This window comes from Onychomys torridus, chromosome 11 (genome assembly GCF_903995425.1).
Source record: "Onychomys torridus chromosome 11, mOncTor1.1, whole genome shotgun sequence".
NCBI lineage: Eukaryota > Metazoa > Chordata > Mammalia > Rodentia > Cricetidae > Onychomys > Onychomys torridus.
The window spans coordinates 32,667,349-32,689,268 of record NC_050453.1 but is presented as its reverse complement, the minus strand read 5'-3'; the positions used below and the strand labels follow the sequence as shown (position 1 = coordinate 32,689,268).

Sequence of the window (21,920 nt, the reverse complement as noted above, 5' to 3'; positions counted from 1 at the left end):
GAGAATGCTGTATCTCTGCACAAGCTTTATAAAAATGATTTAATTCCTCATACGTATATATAACCCTCAAGAGATACTTTGCTCGAGTTCAGTAAATTTCATTTTGGTTTAGTATCTTATTTAACACTACAAGTAAAGTGAGTTGGCTACCAGGGAATGTTGAAAATCTTTTAGATTTACATAAAGGTTTGAGTATGTCTGTCTGAACCACTTGGGAGAAGTGTCTATAATTTTTTTTTTTATTTTTTTTTTTTTTGAGACAGGGTTTCTCTGTAGCTTTGGAGCCTGTCCTGGACTAGCTCTGTAGACCAGGCTGGCCTCGAACTCACAGAGATCTGCCTGCCTCTGCCTCCCGAGTGCTGGGATTAAAGGCGTGCACCACCACCGCCTGGCTTAAAATTTTGGAGATTTGGGGATTCTGTTAATTATATATGCTGGGTAGGCATCCTTAGTTCCAAAATTTAAAATCCAAAAGGGCTACAAATCCTCCAAAACCTTGAGCAGTAATTCAAAATTTTGGGATTTTACAGTCCTTGGATGTTTGATTGTGGCTTTTTACCAGACACAAGTCTGTTGCTGGCAATAATCTTCACTCATTAAAGGTTTGGGTTTTTGTTGTTTTTTCCCCTCTTATGTATAGTAATAATCTGGAAGAGAAAGAAAACTCAGATAAAAACTTTAATTCTCTGGGTAGATATGTATCTTACAATCATTTTAGTCTTTGAAAAGGTGAACTATGATTATTAGGGAACATAATATTTTGGTGAAAGTATATACTATGGTTGCCTGAAAAGTGAGCAATGCTGTTATATTTAGCCTGAAAGATGGCAAAAAAAAAAAAAAAAAAAACCCACAAAACACAAAAAACATCAAAAACCTTAAATCTATGATCAGAGGTTAGTAATAAATGTGTGAAATCTTTTAAAGGACAGAAGAGCCAGTAATTAATAAAGACAAGTGTTCAGATTTATTTGGAAATTCACAGTTTCTAATGGTACTACAGCTCTGTAGTTACATATTTAAAACCCTCTTTTCACAACACACAACAGTGTGACTTCCCACTCTAGCTCAGCTCTCATCTGGACTTTTTTTCAAAGGCCTGCCATACCTTCAGGCCCTGTTGCTCTGAATGGCTAATTGTGCAGACCGGAAGGGGGAAAATTCATCTCCTAAAACATACTAAACCAGCAAGTTAACCTAAAGCAGCAAGTTAAACAAAAAAGGCTTTAAATAAATCACATTACAAACAATACCAAGAAAGGTATTAGATACATTTAAAAACAATTATTAACAAAAGTGCTCAATAAGTTATAACTTAAATTTTACAACACAAAATGGTCAATTTCCTCTCAAAAAGAAACACATTTCACTTTCACTCATCTCAGTACAACCACACATCAAGAACCAATTTATTCAGACACACATTGCCAATTACTTAAGGGACAAAATGACAAACGAAGAAAGATGCTGACACCACATACATATATATCTGCACATTGTAGCCAACAAAAGCAAACATCAAGGACTCATAATCCTGTTAGACTTGACCAATTGAACTGAGTAAGGCCTGACACACTCACTGGCTGCTTCTGTGACTATGTACAAAGGCAGTGACTGGACCACGGGAAACCTGGTCTCAGTGATGTGAACATTTGGAGGATTAGTGTTTACTGTGAACATTTAGAATACAATGTAAAAAAAAAATCATCACAAATAGCTAAGTGTGTTTAAAAGTGAATTTATAATAAAATTTGTTTTCAGATACCTGTCATTTCCAAGAAAATATTTTACCATTTCACTGAGTTAATAACTCAGGAAAAAAATAACCCAATCCAACTAAATTTAATGAAAGCAAGGATGAAATCATCACCTTTTATGTAAAAGGACTTTAGAAAATTTCAGCAGGTGTTTATTTCCAGTGAGATTGCTGAGCGACTCTAAGTTGGCAAGTCTTTAGGATCTTTATGCAAATGAGCCACACTGCTGAGCTTCAGGCATAGATACCTTAAAGCCTTGTAGTGTCTGCTGCAGCTTCAAAACCTAGTAGAGTTACAAAACAAAGCAAATGACAGAAAAGTCCTCCCTCCTCTTCCAGTGGCATTATAAATAGACAAAAGGCACATAAATATGGGAAGGTGCAAGAACTAGGAACCAAGCTGAAGGAAGAGGTTTAGGCTTTCATTCCTATCCCACCCAAGGAACACCGGGCTTCCAGATTGTTTCTGTCCCAGTAATGATCTGTGAAAAAACATCTTTATAAAATGTCTATCATCATCCTTATAGGAAGAGATCAGCCTTGTAAAACTGTAGCTTATCTGCCAAGATTGACACAATCCTGTCTCTTTTTTAAAAAGGCAAAAAAACATAATTTCTGAATACTTTCCCCAATATTTTGTCCCTCCCCTAAACCCTTCAAATACCACAAGCTGTTCTTCAAACAACAACAAAAAAGTCTCCAGTCTGAATGATCAGCTCCTTTTAGATATGTCCCGAGACTGCTGTAACACCAAATGCTCCCACGGTGATCTCCTTGTTTCCTTTGATTATGTCATGCAGGCTCGGCAACGACCCTGACTTAGTCTGTATAAGTGCTTTTATTAACTTTCCTTGGTCTTGGACTTTAGACCGCCTTCGTTTTAAAGCCCTCTTTTCAGTTTTTGTCTTTTGGGTCTGTCCATTGCACAGACTTGTACAAGCTGAAATGCCACAAAAATAGGACTCTTCTGACTGTGATGAAGTTTCTGAGCTTCCCTCGGATGGAGGGCCCTTGTAGGAAGAGTGATAAACTTCTCCCATATTAGAGAAATCTCTCTGGTTCGTAAAGGGCTTTCTTCCTTTTACGTCTCCATTGGCTATAGGGTGCAATGGATCTGCAGGCTTTATCGTCTCAATTTTTTCAGTTTTGTACTTGCAACGTTTCTTCTATAACAGAAATGAAAGGAAGCACAGAGATTACTTTCCTTCTTGTTAGATATACTGCCTATGAGAAGAAGAGCAGTTTTCCTCTCTCCTCTCCCTCCCCTCTCTCTCCTCTTGTGAACAGTATCACTGACATTTTGTAAATGCTACTCAATTCAAAGTTTCAACTGCTTAGGGCCACTTGTGCATAGTTAGGTAGAGATAACTGACATCTGAATATCACCAGGTGGCATATTGGTTACTTCTTTGTATATTTTATGTTAACCTTGAAAGGTTTGTTTTTGGCTCCTACACGAGAAAAACCAAGCTTTAGAGATTTGGCTCCCTGTCTAGGTTACAAAACAGTACTGAAGGTAGACAAATCGTAACCTACTTCACACTAATCAGAAATTCTATTACCCATTGATAATTATTGCTAATCAAATATTATGTAATTTGAGAGGTTAAAAGAAAATCAGGGCCGGGCGGTGGTGGCGCACGCCTGTAATCACAGCACTCGGGAGGCAGAGGCAGGAGGATCTCTGTGAGTTCGAGACCAGTCTGGTCTACAGAGCTAGTCCAGGACAGGCTCCAAAGCTACAGAGAAACCCTGTCTTGAAAAACCAAAAAGAGAGAGAGAGAGAGAGAGGGAAAATCAGGCTTTATAGTCAAGGAGGAGGGGGAATCTAAGACACTAACCATTGCCTACTATTTAATGAGACATCTAAGTAAACCAGCCTCTGTCAAGCTGTCCTTTTTTAAGACTGGGGGGGGGGGTGTTACCACCAATAGGCTGTTGAGATGATTACAGGAACAGTGCTTACACTGTGCCCAGCATCCATCAGAAGCTCAGTAAATAACAACTTTCTCCCAAAGATCAGCACATTTTTTTCACTAAAGGGCTGGATAATAATATTTTAGGCTTTGCAGGCCTCTTAAATGTCTCTTTAGTATATTCTTGATTTTTACTTTGTAATCTTTTAAAAATGAGAAAGTATTTATTGGCTTCTATATTGTAGAAAATAGGCCAGAGTTTGATGACCTCTCCAGACATTAAACAAACATATGAGAACTGGGAAGACAATTCACTTAGTAAAGTGCTTGTCTGATAGGAATGAAGTCCCAGGTTTGATTCCAAGTACTGCATAAATCATGGTGATGCATGTCTGTAATTGTAGCATCAGAAGGTGCAGACAGAGGATCAAAGTCATTTTCAGGTATGTAGCTGGTTTGAGGCCATCCTGGGATACATAAGACTTTTATCTCAAACAAACAAAAACAAGGAAGAAAAAAAAAGAAAGAAGAGAGAGAGAGAGAGAGAGAGAGAGAGAGAGAGAGAGAGAGAGAAAGAAAGAAAGAAAGAAAGAAAGAAAGAAAGAAAGAAAGAAAGAAAGAAAGAAAGGAGGAAAATTTACATTCTGGTTGGGTATGATAGCTCACATCTCTTATCCCAGCCCTTGGGACATTGAGGCAAAAGGACTATAGTGAGGTTGATGCCAGCAGAGATACAATTTACATACAGTCCAGGCAAACCTGAGCTACAATGTGAGAACTTGTCTCAAAAAACAAAAAGCAGGGCCAGCAAGATGGCTAAGCAGGTAAAGGCACTTGGTGCCAAGAACTACAGGGTGGAAATTCTGCAAGTTATCATCTGCCCTTCACATCCTAAATAAATGTAAAAACAAAACCACCCAAACAACTAAAAGAGAAACAAAAAATTAAAATAAACATTATGCCAAAAAATACACATTAACATTTTCAGTATGTTTTTTTTTTTTTTTTTTTTTTTTAAATTTACTACCATACAACTTAAAACAGACTTCAAAAGAAAGAGAGTTTTACCTTTTTCTCTGGAGAGAACTTGAGGGGTTCTACGATGTACAAATCATTCGGGTCTACTGTAAGTAAGGAAAGGGGGTATAAAATGAAAACTGGATTATGCTATGACCAAACACCCCAAACAACGTCAGTGATTATTTTATTAATGAAATGGATAATAGGTATCAGGATAACCGTTATTTCTATGTTGAAAATTAGTTAGCCAGAATGGGCAAGGTGGGCTCTGAATTAGGTCAAAGTTATTAGAAGAAGGTTGGTTATCAACTCTGAAGAAAACCAACATTCAAATAAGTATATTTCCATTTTACATTTTGAATTAACAGTATCAACTGATAACAGGAAGGGTCCTTCTCTGGGACCAGATCCATTCCCCACCTGATAAGAACAGTAAGATTACTGGGCAAGCCATTACCAAGCCTATAGATAATTCCTAAAAGATGGACTCAGAAAGGTGCATTAATGATGTGTGTCAAGCAGTTGAATCACATATAGACGCTAGTTAGAAGAACACAAAGAGATTTGGGAGTGCTTTTTTCTAACATTTTATATTTCTGATTAAAACTATTAACTTTAAAATATGAAAACAGTTTGACAGCACTTGGGAGGCAGAGGCAGGCAGATCTTTGTGAGTTCGAGGCCAGCCTGGCTACAGAGTGAGATCCAGGAAAGGCACAAAGCTACACAGAGAAACCCTATCTAGAAAAACAAAAAAAAAAAAAAAAAAAAAAAAACAAAACAAAAATAAAACCAACCAAACAAACAAAAAACCGTTTGAACATGTGGTACATGTGACCACATACTCAAGAAAAAAACATTCTGACATTTATCTCTAAGTTTAAAAAATTCTGTTACTCAGGACACGCCTACCTTTCCCTACAAGCACACATCTCTAAGCAGAGCTATAGAACTTTAGCCCTATTCAACTTGTTAAAACAACTCATAGTCCAACAGACTAGTTTAGTAAACAACAAATTTATCATAAAGCTATACATACTAGAAAAGTATTAACAACATGATCCAATCAATTACAACTTATATTATTCCCAAAAAGCTCTTGAAAAAGTCATTAAGTACATAAAAGTATACAATATTCTCAAAACAGCCATTTCTATCAAACCATTAATCTCCAGTTACTCTTTAAAAGCATCACAATGCCTTCTTCTAGGAATGCTGTTGTTAGCCACATTGTCTTCCACACTGTAAACAAACGTGATAGGAAAAGGACAAAGCAAAGCTGCCAAGGACACGACAATCTAATTTTTAAATTATCTCTACAAATAATTTTCAAAGTGGAAAAGCACACAAAGATGAACAAGCAAACAAAGACATAGCACCCCTTGAGCAAGGGCCCACAAACACAATTAAATGAACAGATTTACAAATATTCAGGACATTAGGATGATCACGGATTAATATCATCTGACAGCCATACCACCGTGAATGTGACTGATCTCAAAAACAGGCTATAGAGACACTATACTTAACTGTGTTTAAATATTAAAAAGCTGGAAAATATCTCAAGAAACACAAAACAAGAAAACCAAACAAGACTTTTTAACAAAACACAAGGATTTCCTAAGAACAGAAAATGTGGTAAGTAAATTTAAAACTCAATGGATGAATTTAGTAACAGGTTAGATATAGCTGCAGACTGTGTAGCTTAGAAAATGGATTAGAAAAAACCAATCACCAAAAATGTATCATAGGGAAGCAAAAGGGGGCTGGAGTAAGAGCACACACTGCTCCTGTAGAGGAGCTGAGTCGGGTTTCCAGCACCCATGTCAGAAGCTCACAGCTCTGGGGACCTATTGGCCTCCAGGGGTACCTGCATTTACATTCACACAGCCACACATACTTAATTTTAAAAGAAATCTTAAAAAAATAAAGACAGAAATTTTACAAGACAAAGAGGATATAAAGAGCTAGTTTAATATATTTATGAAAATGGAGACTTAAGACACTGAGGAGTAGGTAATATATATAGGGGACAATTCTCCATTACTCAAAAGATATCTATGTAGAGTTTTAAAGAGCCCAACAAACATAACACAGAATTAAAGAAAAATGAAAATACGAGTTCACGGGGCTGTTGTGGTGGCAGGCAGATCTCTGTGAGTCAGAGACCAGAGACCAGCCTGATCTATACAGTGAGTGACAGGACAGCCAGGCAGGGCTACATAGATTCTGTCTCAAAACAACAACAACAAAAAGGAATTCAGAGGTTTGGAGACATAAAGCAGGCAAAGTTAAATAAACAATGAATATAAAATGTAACACCATGAGTTAGAAGCAGAAAAACTAGAATTGACATAAAACATAAAATGAGTATAATGAACAACGAAAGCATGACGTTAAACAGAATAAACAAGGACTTGTTAATAAGATCATTGTATTGACTCAGAAAGAGTAAAAAAAAAAAAATGTTTCTTTAGACAGGAAATATTTGTACCTTCCTGAAGTGACCAATAAAGGACAATGACTGTATAACTTCCAACCTAAGTGTTATAATAGGGAAATAAACATCCACTTCATCCAAACAAAAGGCCCCAAGTTAAGATGATGAAGGAGAGTGCACTAGACCACCACACCACCAAATGCTCTAACTATGTGTTAGTACATACTTAGCAAATGGGTAGATTCTTGGAATTGTGATTTAACATTACCAGAAAACTTCATTCCTACAACTTAAGCTAAAGACCCTAAACTACTCTTACAAAGAAAATTCTATACTCATGTAACTTTACTAATCGAAAGGGAAGCTATGATCTATAACTATTGCATATATCAACAGGATACAACAGAAGCTTAACAAGAAGACAAGAAAGGAAAAAAAAAACAGAAGCAAGATCTGAAACAGTAAGATGTGAATTCTAGAAATTCTGGTTTTTGAGGGAAAAAAATCAGATGTAATTCTTATTTATGCATTCTTCAAAAGAGAAGAGATAGACTTCTATAAACAAGCAAAATTGAAGGAACTGTTATCTGCTTTGCAAGATTAATATTAATACTTCAGAATGAAGAAATAAGAAAAAACAATTTTTTCTTATTGTTAACTGGTTAACAGATATTTATATTCAAATTAATGCCAATATGTTTTTGTATGTGTGTATAACCTATGTATTATATGTATACATGGAATGAATGACAGCAATAATGCAAGTGATGGGAGGCAGGATTTAGGATTACTTTGTCGATATATCCATACCTGTGAAAAGGTATGGCTTTATTTGAAAAGTGGAGGTGGGTTAGCTGTAAATGTATACTGTAAACAAGCAATCAACAATGTAACTCTATAAAGAAATTATTCTGGATATGCTAACAAAAAGAATCAGGTAAAACACTCAATTATAACCATAATAGAAATAATATAGAGGGAAAAAATAAAAGCAAACTCAACAAATGTAAAACAATAATACGGTAATCTTCTAACTAGGTCAAAACCATTTTTAAAATCAGTGGTCTAAATAAACTATTCAAAGGAGACTACCAGTCAGTCGGGCAATGAGATCCAACTATCTATCACCTTTAAAAAAATCATTTACATACAAAAGAAAGAGCAACCACATTCACTTGAGACAAAGCAGACTTTTGACCTTGAAATAAAAACTGCATAATGACTAAGAGTTCCATACTCCAAGAAGACATACTGGTCATTTAACAACAGGGCATCACAGTATGTAGGCATATGGTCTAGTGATTTTGGACTACTGTCAGTGAGAAATGCATAATCTAGTCAACAAATTGTGCAGAGGGAAATGGACCCTTATGTCATATACAAAAATTAACACCAAGTAGAATAAAGATCCTAAACCTATTAAACCAGGGGGAAAAAAGAAAAGTTTTAGGGCTCTGGACTTCACAAAGATTTCCTAGATAGGACACTGACAACAAAAGCAAAATGAATAGTAAAAAAGCTATGTGCAGAAAGGAAGGAAATATTTGTAAATGATATATTACATTTGCATTTATACGCTAGTGTATGTGTTTGTATTTGTGTGTGTATATATATGTGTGTGTATAGACATATATAACAATGAATTAGCAAATCAAAGCACAGTAAAATATCTCAGAGACATTAGAATAGCTATTACTAGAAAAAAAAGCAAAACAATGGAACACTGTTGCTGGGGTTGTAAAGCAGTACAGTAACTATGGAAAATATGGAGATTACTCAAAAAGAAATGAAATACAACACTGTCACAAGATCTAGATATCCCATTTTGAGTCATATATCCAGAAGAACCGATAGCAGGACTGTCGAAGTGGTATTTGTACACCCATGCTAACAGCAGCATTACTTAAAACAGCAAAAGACATTAGAAGAGACAGCTTAAAACATCAGCAGGGGGCTGGAGAGATGGCTCAGCAGTTAAGGGCACTAGCTGCTCTCCCAGAGGTCCTGAGTTCAATTCCCAGCAACCACATGGTGGCTCACAACCATCCATAATGAGATCTGGCCTGTAGGCAAACATGCAGGCAGAACACTGTATACATAATGAATAAATGAATCTTAAAAAAAAACAAACAAAACAAACAAACAAAAACATCAGAAGACAGAGGGCTGATAAGATGGCATACTGGGTAAAAGCACCCAAAACAAGGCTGACAAGCTGGGCTTGATTTCCAGGATCCACAAGTCCACGGCAGAAGGGGAGAACTGACTCTCAAAGTTGTTCTCGGCCCACCACATGTGGCTGTTCACAAATGCATACACAGATGAAATAAAATGAAGAGAAAAATGCAAAGAAAATGAGGTATTTACACAAAGCAGACAACTATTCAGCTTTAAAAAGGAGATCTTATTGCACACTATAACATGGGTGCACCCTGAAGGTATGTTATATAAAGCAAACCATGCATAGAAAGACAAAGACTGCATGATTCCATAGATGTGCAGTTAAATTAAAAGGGACGGGCTGGAGAGATGGCTCAGCAGTTAAGAGCACCGGCTGTTCTTCCAGGGGTCATGAGTTCATTTCCCAGCAACCACATGGTGGCTCACAATCATCTGTAATGAGATCTAGCGCCCTCTTCTGGCCTGCGGACAGAACACTATATACATAATAAAATCTTCAAAAAAAATTAAAAGGGACATAAAATACAATAGTATTTAGCAGATGTCAGGTAGAGTGAAGACTGAGGGAGTTATAGGTAATAGACATAATTTTCAGATTTCCAAGATGAAAATATTCTGAAGATCTGTTTTACAACAATGTGAACTTATTACTGGATTTCATATTTAAAACATGGTTAAAAAGCCGGGCGGTGGTGGTGCACACCTTTAATCTCAGCACTCCAGAGGCAGAGGCAGACAGATCTCTGTGAGTTCCAGGCCAGCCTGGTCTACAAAGCGAGTTCCACGAAAGGCGCAAAGCTACACAGAGAAACCCTGTCTCAATAAACAAAAAAACAAACAAACAAAAAACAAAAAACAAAACAAACAAAAAAACAACAAAATGGTTAAAATGATACATTTTTATGTTGTTGCTTAAAAAAAAAAAAAATTGACATGGTTCCTTCCTTCTAAGCTAAGAAGTGAAACTACGCATAAAATGGAAAAATTCAAGGCAGACTAGGACAAATGCCCTAAGAGTTTTAATTGAAGAAAAATAAAGAAATGAATAACAGAAATCAGGACTGAAGTCAGTTCCTTCCTGCCTATTTCCTTCAACTTTCTTTAAAAGCAAGGATGAGTCGACATCACATCACTGTTTATAACAGAAGCAATTCTGTTATTAGAAAGAAAGCCTATTCTATTTGTCTTTAAAGAGAGAGGGAAAGAAATTTTTTTAAAGTATTAGTTCACCTAATTTAAAAGAAGACTAGAACTGACGAAAACAAAAACCATCTCAACTATCTCCCCATTGCATGATATAGCTCAAATAAGAAATACATATACACCAATCAGAATGACTGCAAGACCCAAATTATGAAATGATTACTAAGATGTGGAACAACTGGGAAAGCTGGGAAGAAGCCATCCAAAGCTGATGGGAGGTCATCCATAGAACACTCTAGAAAACTATGCTTTAAAATTTACTAAAGGTGACACATATGCTATGACCCCGTACTCCCACTTCCATTTCTGGTGGCAGATTGATGGACACGCTGACTTAAAGACATGGAATAGCTTTAAAATGCAAACAGTCCAAAGGTAAATGAGTTAGTATGCAGCATCTGTACAGTGAGATAGTGTACTAGAATTAGAACGGATGACTGTATTAAACAGCACGGTGACTCACTATCACTCGATGTGAAAATACTGGACACTGGGAGGGGGAAATGCACACAGTTTTGGAGGTGTTAAGAGTACACCCCACTTTTTAATTAGGATGTGGATTACACAAGCATACTGAGTTTGTAAAAACTAAGCTTGCACATGAGTGGATTAATTATGGAAAGCTTACACTAGTGAAACTTAGGAGTGATTATATGAAGGACATAATAATGGAAACATCCTGCTCAATTACTAAAATCCCAAAGAAAGGGAGAACAGCTGTTATTGAGAAAGCACCCGTAAACGAAAAATATAATTAACTGGTTATTTTACTATTGCTTTAAGGATAAATTTTTAAGTTTCTTAATAAGCACTAATTACAAAGGAACTAAAACAGGAAAATAGTCACTCAGTATACATCTGTTCACCCAAATGTTAGCATGTCTTGAATGAAACCCAATTATAAACTCTGGGGCAAAGAAAGTGCCTCAAAAGTCCTAAACTAGAGACAAAAAGGGTCCTACCTGCACAAGAAGAGGAGGCAGAAAAGCACAGGATGCTATGGGAGCACATTGAGCATTCAGGTTTTCCATAGCTGCTGAACTTTCTCAAACATCCCTTTCTAAAAAGAAATACTTCTAAACAGGAGCATGTGCAAACAAAACTACTCATTGCTAAATAAAACTAAGTCCCCTCCCCACCCTTTGGGCTTTCAAAGGAACAAAGAGATTTAAAGTATGAAAATGATAAAGTGGCTTTGACTAGCACAAACACAAAGATAACTTTCATTTTTTGGTTGCAGATGGTCACAAACACAGCATGTACATTATACTTATGCCAGAAGCCAGTTCCATATTAAATATACATACATACATACACACATATCATATTCACAGAAATCTACCTTCTTTGCCAGTAAACTGCAGTGATTTGGATCTGATGAGGGGGAATGATGTTCTTCTTTTCAAATTCATGTCATCATAGGAAGAGAAACACCTAGTTCATTAAGAAAACAACATCGCATACAATGAGTACATGGCATCCAACTTACTACATAGCCCATTTAAATGCAGGATACTGAGAACTACATAAGGAATGGAACAAGCCTAAATTAACACACCACACACTGCTGTGAGTAAAAGGATCTGAAATGGTCATATCTTACATTATGGGTTCTCTTTTGTCTTTGAAGGCCACATCTGAATACCTTTCTCAACCAAAATAATTCAAAGGTTTGATGCATTTATTCTTAGTTTCTCTCAATTATTCAATAGAGCTATCTCCAGGTATAGTGACCACTGGTTTCAAGAGGGAATTACTTCATGTCCCTTTATCTGCTCAGCATTTCTTTGAGGGGGAAAGAAAGAAGAAAACTGTGAAATATAATGCTGACCTTACCTTTTAGGGCTTGGATACTGATTACTTTTAGGAAGTTTTGAAATGTAATCTCCATCAAATTGAGAAGTGTTTCGACAACGTTGCATACAGAGCATCAGTCCCAAGACAACACATAAGATCAAAGACATAACAAGGTAACTCTGTCGATCTGAAACCTGAAAAGATAAAAAATAATCATTATAATAATAAACTTCCTTAAAGAATATACAGTGGACCCTAAAATTCAGAGAACAAATAATTTTAAATAGTCAGTGTGCTCCAAAACCATAATACAAAGCATGCTGCTTGAAAACAAACTATCACACAATTGTTCTTATTCTGTTTTCTTCCTATCTGATTCTTCCTTGGAAAAATCTTCAACCTATGAAAGAGGTGCAGCAGTACAGTAAGCACATTTTATTTATGCCTTAGACCTATGCTCACCACAACATTCTGTTAACATTCAGTCTTCCCATCTGCACTCTCCTCCTCAGGGATGAGCATGCTAACACACAGCCTTTCCCATTATCTACAACAGAACCATTTCTCAGCCATCTCAGACTCCACCTCAATTCCTTAACCTTGTATACCCAGTACTTCATTAAGGCTCATTTTTCTACCTTTTAAATGTATACTTAATTCGACTAACCTTTTATTTTCTACTTCTAAAGTCCTAGTCCAAGTTAACTTCACCCAAGTTATTGCAATTGGCTCCTAACAACTTCCTTTCCTGCTGCTGCTCTTGTTCTTAACAGACAGTTTTCAACAGGGCAGCAAAGGAGGAATTCCTCAACATGCTAAGCATTCTTGAGAAGATGTAGATAATTTCTTTACTTAATAATTTCCACTCATTTGCAATGCTCAGAATAAAAATCAAACTAAATTGCTTTTTCCAAAAGACCTGACAGAATTAACATACCTGCCTTATAGGTAAGACTAAATCATGAAAGCCATGTTTTACCAAAGGCTATCATAACGTAGTTCCCAAACAATAAAATAATGCATTTTGGTGTTTTGAAAAAGTTCTATACAAAAGGTTCTAGGTAAATGACAGTTATGTTTGGTTCAAGCTTTGAACTATCATTTTCAGAAGCTTGCCCTTCTGATAACTTCCTAGGTGCACCGTGTCTTACAACAGAGGCAGCTGGACAATTACCTCTCGTTTTAATTCTGCTACAGTGGCCGACAGGTTTGAAATAAGCTGTGTCATGTTGGTCAGTTGTGCCTGTAGCAAGTGGATCGCTTCAGTTTGCCGCTGATCCTATAACAAAAGATTATCACTTTTTTATTTCATCTTGTACATTAACTACATTAGAAATTTAAGTAAAATATATAATTTGGAAAAACCACTAAGTTCTTTCAAAATGTATTTTTACAAAGATCTTATCTTTAGATAAATACAAACTTTGATGAAAAGTTTAAGAAAATATAAAACACTTAAGAATCTGGGATTGTGTTCAATCCTCTCTTCAAAAAAGAATTATTTCATCACTCACTGGCAGGATTTAGAATACCGTGTAACAGAAGCTAATACAATTTCCAAATTAATATTGTTTCCATAGGTAGGAACTGTGGATCACCAGTCTCATACCTGCTACTCTCACCTAGTGTGTTTTAAAAGCAAAGCAGCCAGTAAAAAGACATGCTGAAAGTTCTTTGAAGTAAGTTTCTGGATACAGGGTATTTTAATGTAAAATTAAAAAAAAAAAAATCTTTCCTTTCATATCAAAATACAATGAATGGACTCAGGATATCACACCTACAAGTTGTTATCTAATAGATGCTATACTCCTACCAATGAAAAGAAGGTCATCAAAGTCACCTCTCTGCATTATTTCAGAAACTCTTATAATCAACATGTCTTTATTTAAATTATCATTCTCATGCATACTGTATACTAGATAAATGGTACTAAAAATGTATCATTCTCATGCATACTGTATATTAGACGACTGATAATAAAAATTTAACCTTGGCCAAGTGGTGGCACACACCTTTAATCCCAGCACTTGGGAAGCAGAGCCAAGTGGATCTCTGTGAATTCGAGGCCAGCCTGGTCTACAGAGCGAGATCCAGCACAGGCACCAAAACTACACAGAGAAACCCTGTCTCGAAAAACAAAACAAAACAAAAAAATTACACCTATTAATGAATGGAAGGAAGGGAGGGAGGGAGGGAGGGAGGGAGGGAGAGAGGGAGGGCGGGAGGGAGGAAAGGAAGGAGGGAATGAGGGAGGGAAAAAAGGAAGGCAAGCAGGAAGATGTCCAGGAAATTGAAAACTCTAACTTAAGACCTCACAGAAACTACATAAGCAATTATTATTCTAGATCTATGATTTTTCAATTTCAGATTCAAAAAGGTTTTAAGTCTCAACTGTGTGTAAGGGAAGAGGGGTGCATAAAACTAATAAAAGGGTTCATTACTGCATACCTTTGATCTTTTCTAGTATAGTTTACCTTCTTAAAATACTAAGTTAGTGATTTATTAAATCACTTCTTTTGAAACTCAATTCACATACACCACTGATTAGCCTGAGATAACTACCAACACCTAAAGATAGGTCTAAACTGGTTAACACTTCTAATCAACACATTTGAAGATTGTAATATAAGATTATAAGTACTTAAACAGGTCTTTGAGACATAAGATACAGATACTATATATAAAGAGAGAGAAAATAAAGGTGTTATCAGATTAAAACTCAATATAATATTTGTTGGTTGTGATAGCACACACATCATACTAAAAGTGTAATACTGAAATTCTTTTCCGAAGACAGAGGAGTGAACTTATTACCAGTCATACTATTATCATTATCTACATCTGGCCAAGGGATAAATAAAAAAGAAGGATCAAAAAGAAATAAAGATGTTATTTTCTGTAATCAACAGAGAAAAACCACAAAACATTTTGCAGTTTTAGAAAGTTGCAAAATTATACACAAAATGTAATATTCAATGTTTAAAAAATATTTTTCTAGATGAGATAATGACACCAGTAGCAAGATACCTTCCCAAACATGATACTGTATCCAGCTATCAGAAGAAAATGTAAGAATTACTTTTGCTACTTACATCCTACCAAAATCAATGGATATTTACATCAAGAGTAACATATAAATCAGAAGAACCATTATGGAGAATAGTATGAAATTACTCAAAACATTATAACAGACTTTCCATATCACCTAGCAATTCATTGCTGGGTATGTAGCCAAAGGAGATAAAAAAAAATTTCCAGCATTTATGGAAAAAATATTAATAACAGATAAAACATGTGATTAACTCAAGTTGAGTTTCAGTGGAACAGACAAAAACCAAAAAACACTGGTATATTTAAATAATGGGATACTATTCAGTCATAAAAAAAGAATAAAGTATCGTTTATAGCAATGTGGATCAATATGGATGTTATTACTTCAATTGAAATAAATCATACACAGACAGACATGTGCCAAATATCCTCATTCATTTGTGCAAACTATTAAGTCAATCTACCTAGGGCAGAAAGGTGAGAAAACGAAAAGAAGTTCAACCAAGGGCACAATAGGGTGGGAGAATTTCTTCCATTTCTTCTCTAGCACAGTGGAAAAGTACTGGTTAAAATAATTTGATCTATTTGAAACCAGAGAGTACTAACACTGAAGTGACTTATTACCCTGATTATCCATTACACATTGTACATGCACAATAATTACAAAACATTCCACAAAGATGTAGGCATATCACATTATACTCTAAAAACTAAATATATGACAAAGAAGAAACCAACCTGTTCTTCTGCTATTCTTGAAGTATTCTGAAGCTTTACTATTGTTTTATTGAAAGCCTTTTGCATTTCTTCCATTTGTTTTCGGTACCTACAGAGTAAAGAATTGCTTTAAATAAAGTTTCTCATTCATTAAGTACTGGAAAAATACTTCTGATTTTGAGATTGGACAATCCACTTTTCTTAAAATGACCTATTAAGGACTGTACAATATAGTAATACATATAAAAAGTATTAACCAATAGATCCTGAACATCAAGTCTATTCTTCTCATTGTTATAAAAAAAATGTAATGTGGTTCCTTCAGGATGGAATACAGTGGGGAAAGGCCAGGAACAAATTCCCCTTTCCATACCTTACTGACACCTCATTAGCAGCATTTCAACTTAAGAGAGATAACAAAAAGTGGTATGTCAAGAACTCTAGGCATCTGGTGCCCAAGTAATGGCAAATGTAGGAGAAAGAAATTCTAGGATAGATATTGGACATTTATAAAACAATGAAACAGAATACAGGCATAAAAACAAGAAGACTGTGCTGAGAGTCTTAATCACTACCTGAGTATACTGACACTAAGGAATAAAGAATATAAATGATGACAAAAGAACTATGATTCTGTGATCTGTATAAAAGGTGTATTGGTTATCAATGCTGCATATTTTGTCTGCATATATAAATGCTGCAATCTTGTCTGAATTTCTCTCATCTTTACATATCTAAGCTCTTAAATATCTGGTCCAGATGCACTACAAGCCTTAAGGTACTTTTCCCATGTTCTCTCTGGGAATCAGTAAAAACTGCTGAAGCCAAGCAACAGAAAGAGAAAACGATGATGGACATGCTAACATACATCTATAGTCCCAGTTAGTCAAAAAGGTTTGTAAGATCACATAAGCCCTTCAAAAGCTCAAGACTAATCTCAGCAACATAGTAAGAACACAAAAATTATAAAGGAGTAAACAAGACACAGAAAATGTATTAGTCTAATAATAATGGCATGTCACTATAAAATGGCATGTACTTATAAAAACAAACAGCTAACAATTCTGGAAGCTTTGAACACCAAGTGGCTTGCCCTCTTTTTCCAGTTAAAATCATGCTTATGACATTAGCCACAATGTCTTTGTAGATCTTACCAGCTAATGTATAAGAAGGCTTACCTTTGACTAAGTTCCTCCAGATAGCGGCCACTGAGAGACATGTTAACTTCTAAGGCTTTAATACGATTATTAAGTCTCATAAATACTGACTCCTTTTGATTTGATCCATGTACAAGATTCCCATTACCATATCCCAGGTCTGTAGAATTTTGTAGCTCAGCATAGAAATCTGTAGCTGTCCTCTGTAACCCTCTTAAAAGGGCATCTTCTGGAGACTGTTCGTCCTCTTTGACTTCAGGCAGTGAAGGATCTGTAACCGGAGTCACTATTTGCTTTGGTGTGTCAGCGGTACTCATTTTGGTTCCCCCATCTTCACTGTCTGGTACAGTGGCTGTGTTGATAGGCGGTGGTACTGTTTCAGACAGCCTGGTGATGACTTCTGTGGAGAACATGTCTTCTTTCACAGTATTGTCCACAACCTCATTAACTCTACTTGTTTCGTAAATAACAGAGGGCTTCTCTATAGAACTAAAGCTCTCAGGCTTTTTTTCCACTTCATCATCAGACTCAACAGAACTCTCTTGGGGCATTACTTGTGATGGTGTAAGTCCTCCCTCATATTTAACAGACTCAGACCCTTCTACTTTAGACAGTGAATTGATTGCTGGAGTAATATCTAAGAGAAGAGACTGAGAAAGAGTTGGAGGATGGCTTGGTTCAATTTCAATTGCATCCACTGTGTGATTCATCAAGTCACCCTGGTGCACACTACTTAAATCATCAAGAACAACAGTTTCAGCTTCTCTTTCCATGTTCTCATTGTCCACATCTCCACTGGGAGGCTCCACTACTGAAACCTCCACTGATTCTACAGGAAGTAGTGACGCCGACGCCGACAGCGACGGCTGAGCTGGCACAAAATCTTTTCCTTTACTCATGGCAGTTCTGCTGCGTTGTCGATAAAGAGCGATTCTAACTGAGCACCATTTAAAGATGTACTCCGAGAAACTAGAAATACAACAAATTGAGGTCAGTTCACTACAAAGTATTTGTGTCTCAGACTCAAACCAGGATGACGACTCATCCTCCTGCTCCCCGCTGCCCAAAAGGGTCACTGTGGATGGACTTGCTTCCTCTTCTTCCTCCTGAACCAGTTGTACAATAGGACTCTCTTTTGGAGTATCAGAGGTTGATGGTTCTGTATCATGTGTACGGACTTCATTGATTACATATCTAGAAACACATATACATAATTAGATTTCACTAAGTGAGAAATCTAATGTTAAAATAAGCTTAAGAAAAATGTCTTTGCACAACATAAAGACCAGTATTTCAAAAGAAATGAATGGTGTGTACAAAGCTGTACTCAATTTTCCCCCATTTTATATCTTCCCATTTTATTTTTAAGAAATGTATTTAAGTCAGAAATGGCAACACAAAATCTCCTTACCAAGTCAGAAATGGCAACACAAAATCCCCTTACCAGATAATCAGACATCTCAAGCCACTGTATTTTACCACATCAAATTAGCTTCCTTTTAATGTTTGACTCTAATACTTCTCTTCCCTGCATGTACAGTGTACCTATCTTTCTGTAACATTTAGTAACTTTTTACAAGCCTTATCACCACTCTTTACAGATTAGAAATCCAGATACCCAAGAGCTAGAACTAGAATCCAAGATTTTTAATATCATCTGCAGAGGGCAACTCAAGTTCTCAACGATGTTTCTGTAGATGCTGTAAGGAATTCCCACACAGAAGACTGCTTTTAAGGAAATATAGTCTTAACATCACCTTAGCTAGTTTTCTTATTAGAAGACAAATACCTGACTACTTTAATAAAAAGTCCTGGCTTATCATAAGCCAACAATGTTGGGCCTAACTAGGGAGGAGTAATGGTAGAAAATTACAATGCCCATGGTTCTGTCTGAGATGGACAATTTCTGAGTACAATCTTAAAGAACAAATGAAAAACCTGAAAAACTCAGGTAATATGAATATCAAAATTAGATTATCTTTATATGCAAAATCTACTTAAAAAAAATTCCTACCAGGAAGTGTTTCTAAGTACAGACTTCTGTCACAATGACAAAAACAAAGACAAAGAGCATTTAAGAAGCAGACTTTCATTTTTGCTGAGAGCAAAATACTAACCAATTAAGATAAAACAATTAAATTACGCTTCTCTAACCAGAAAGAGCTATCTATAGCCATATAGATTCATTTAGTACCTAATTATGTTTCTCACTAGGGCACATCACCTATTAGTTACAGAACAAACCATGACAGTAGAAAGGAGCAATGTCTGAAGAGAGGAAGGAGAAAATCAAACAATCTGGCAAGTGGTAAGTTACATACTGTTGTACATACTCTAGTCTGTTACAGTTAAAACACTTAAGCACAGGAAAATAAAGTAATAGCTTTCCATAATTTCGAGTAATATTGCACATGGAGTCCTGCACTTTTTGTTATCTCACCAAGTGATTGCTTTATAGTCATTTTTAAAAATTACAAGCAAACAAATGAAGAAAGAGCAAAAACTTTGCAATAATATACAATAAAAGTCAATGTTGGGCTGGGTGGTGGTGGCGCACGCCTTTAATCCCAGTACTCAGGAGGCAGAGGCAGGTGGATCTCTGTGAGTTCGAGGCCAGCCTGGTCTTACAGAGCGAGCTCCAGGGAAGATGCAAAGCTACACAGAGAAACCCTGTCTCAAAAAACCAAAAAAAAAAAAAAAAAAGTCAATGTTAGAGCTTATGCCTGTAAATAATCCAGTATTTGAGAAAAAGAGACAAGAGGATCTCAAGTTTGGGACCAGGCTGAACTGCATAGGGAGATCATGTCTCAACAACATTCCCTTTCAAATATTCATGTTTGCATGTGTGCACATATACGTGTGTATAAATAAAATTAGCTTGCTTAGTTTGTTTAAAAAAAAAGTTAACTTAAGAAGCCTAGTTATAAAATCAAGAGTACTAATTATACCCCCAGATAATTAAGAAATAAAAGAATGTCTCTATCACTAATACATATTTTTAGGTACTTTTACAAATCAATAACATATATGCTATATTTTTCACTCTAATCACCTAATAAATATTTTCAGTCACTTATAAATATCTTACTCTACTCTTCAAAGCAAAAATTTTTTTTTTTTTTTTTGAGCTGAGGATCAAACAAACCCAGGGCCTTGCACTTGCTAAGCAAGTGTTCTACCACTGAGCTAAATCCCCAACCCTCATTTTTTTAATTAGTATGCTGTTTGAGAATTACAGTTCAAAGCATACCCCCTGCAATTCTGATTTTCTACTATCGTGAAATAGTTCAAATAACCCCTCTACTTGAGTTCCTGAGAAAAAAAAAAGATTTTCAGATTTTACACAATAACCATAACCCATTAGCCAAATCACTGAATTTATTGTCTACTATAGATAGCATATACCGACAAATAATATGTACCTACATTGTAAATGTCTTTGATAAAATCATCCCCCAAATTAAGGTATTTTATGTTATGTTATCTATATACACAACACTGCCCCAAGTGTGCCACTGCAAAAAAATCCAACAAATCAGTTTAAGAAAGGGAACAACTTAGTTTGCTGGCTGACAAACACAAGTCAAGAACCACCGCTCTAGGTAGTCTGGGTACCCTTTGCTGCTTTCTAGGGACATCATAGATACATATACAATGCTTTAACACTTAATAAAAAACGAGCATTTGAAATCTGTCTCCAAGCCTAGAGCAATCACCTTAGGTAAGGAAGTATTTTTCTTAAGATTCAATGTATGAAAACAAAGCATAATATCAAAACAACAAATGTGTGGAATGCAGTGTATTTTTAATATACATATACACAATGGAAAAGAAGCAACTGAAGTGTTCTAAGAAGCTGTAGGAATGTCTGTCCTATGATTCAGGCTCTGATAAATGACTAAATATATATAATATATATTTATATATATTATAGCTCTTTTTCATATTCATAAACTCAGCTCTGTTTATCGCAGTGTAACTTACTCAGGTGATGGAACAGGAGTGGAAACACGACTTGATTCAGGCATTTTAGGTGCAGTTGTGGCAGTGGCATTCTCAGATATACTTTTATTTCCTATTTTAAGAAAGATGCCCACATTGAGTTTAATGTTTAAAAGCTGTACCATAAAATATTTGACTGTAACAAATTAAAAAGAGCTTTAGCCTCGTTGGGGGTAAGAAAGACAAATACATTTGCTACTGAGGAGATTTTTCTCTTTTAAATCTAAATTCTCTTAGAAAGACATGACTGCACACGATCACAACTATAAAGAATGAACGTTATTCCTCAACTTATTTGATATTATAAATTTTGCATAATCTTACATAATGAATCTGCTTCTAGAACAGAAAGCTACTGGAAAATGAGGAAGTAAAATTGGTAATTTTGAAGCTTACACTTGGAGTAGTGGTTTTTAAAAAAATAAAAGGCACCATTGGTTACTGTTTGCTAATATTACTTGTAATTCTATAAAGAAAAAGCTGGCTTACTACATTAATATTTTTGCTACACAAGAGGAAAGCTAATATAAAGTACCACTAGGACTTCAAATACTCAGTAAAGAGAAGAGGGCATAGAATTACTACTGTTATAGCTAGGAAAGTTCAAGTATCAATTCAGTTGGGCAGGGCACCTGCCACCACCCAGCACTAGTGAGACTGAGGTAGGAGGACTGTTAAGT

At 35.8% G+C, this 21,920-nt stretch overlaps 1 protein-coding gene across 7 annotated transcripts in view; it reads right to left on the bottom strand.

Moving 5' to 3' along the window:
• Positions 1–944: 944 nt before the first annotated feature.
• Positions 945–21,920, bottom strand: part of Suco (SUN domain containing ossification factor) — a 62,191-nt gene continuing 41,215 nt past the window's right edge. For 4 of the 7 annotated variants that reach the window (XM_036202249.1, XM_036202250.1, XM_036202248.1 and 1 more), the window contains 8 exons: positions 21,223–21,313; positions 17,260–18,432; positions 16,103–16,190; positions 13,488–13,592; positions 12,353–12,507; positions 11,859–11,950; positions 4,741–4,796; positions 945–2,922 (listed from right to left, as the gene is read on the bottom strand). In XM_036202249.1, coding sequence (XP_036058142.1) covers positions 2,479–2,922; positions 4,741–4,796; positions 11,859–11,950; positions 12,353–12,507; positions 13,488–13,592; positions 16,103–16,190; positions 17,260–18,432; positions 21,223–21,313 — 2,204 coding nt within the window. In that variant the 3' untranslated portion in view covers positions 945–2,478. Of the gene's footprint in view, positions 2,923–4,740; positions 4,797–11,478; positions 11,577–11,858; positions 11,951–12,352; positions 12,508–13,487; positions 13,593–16,102; positions 16,191–17,259; positions 18,433–21,222; positions 21,314–21,920 lie in introns of those variants that run through there. The other 3 variants (XM_036202244.1, XM_036202247.1, XR_004946192.1) reach the window with 2 other exon arrangements.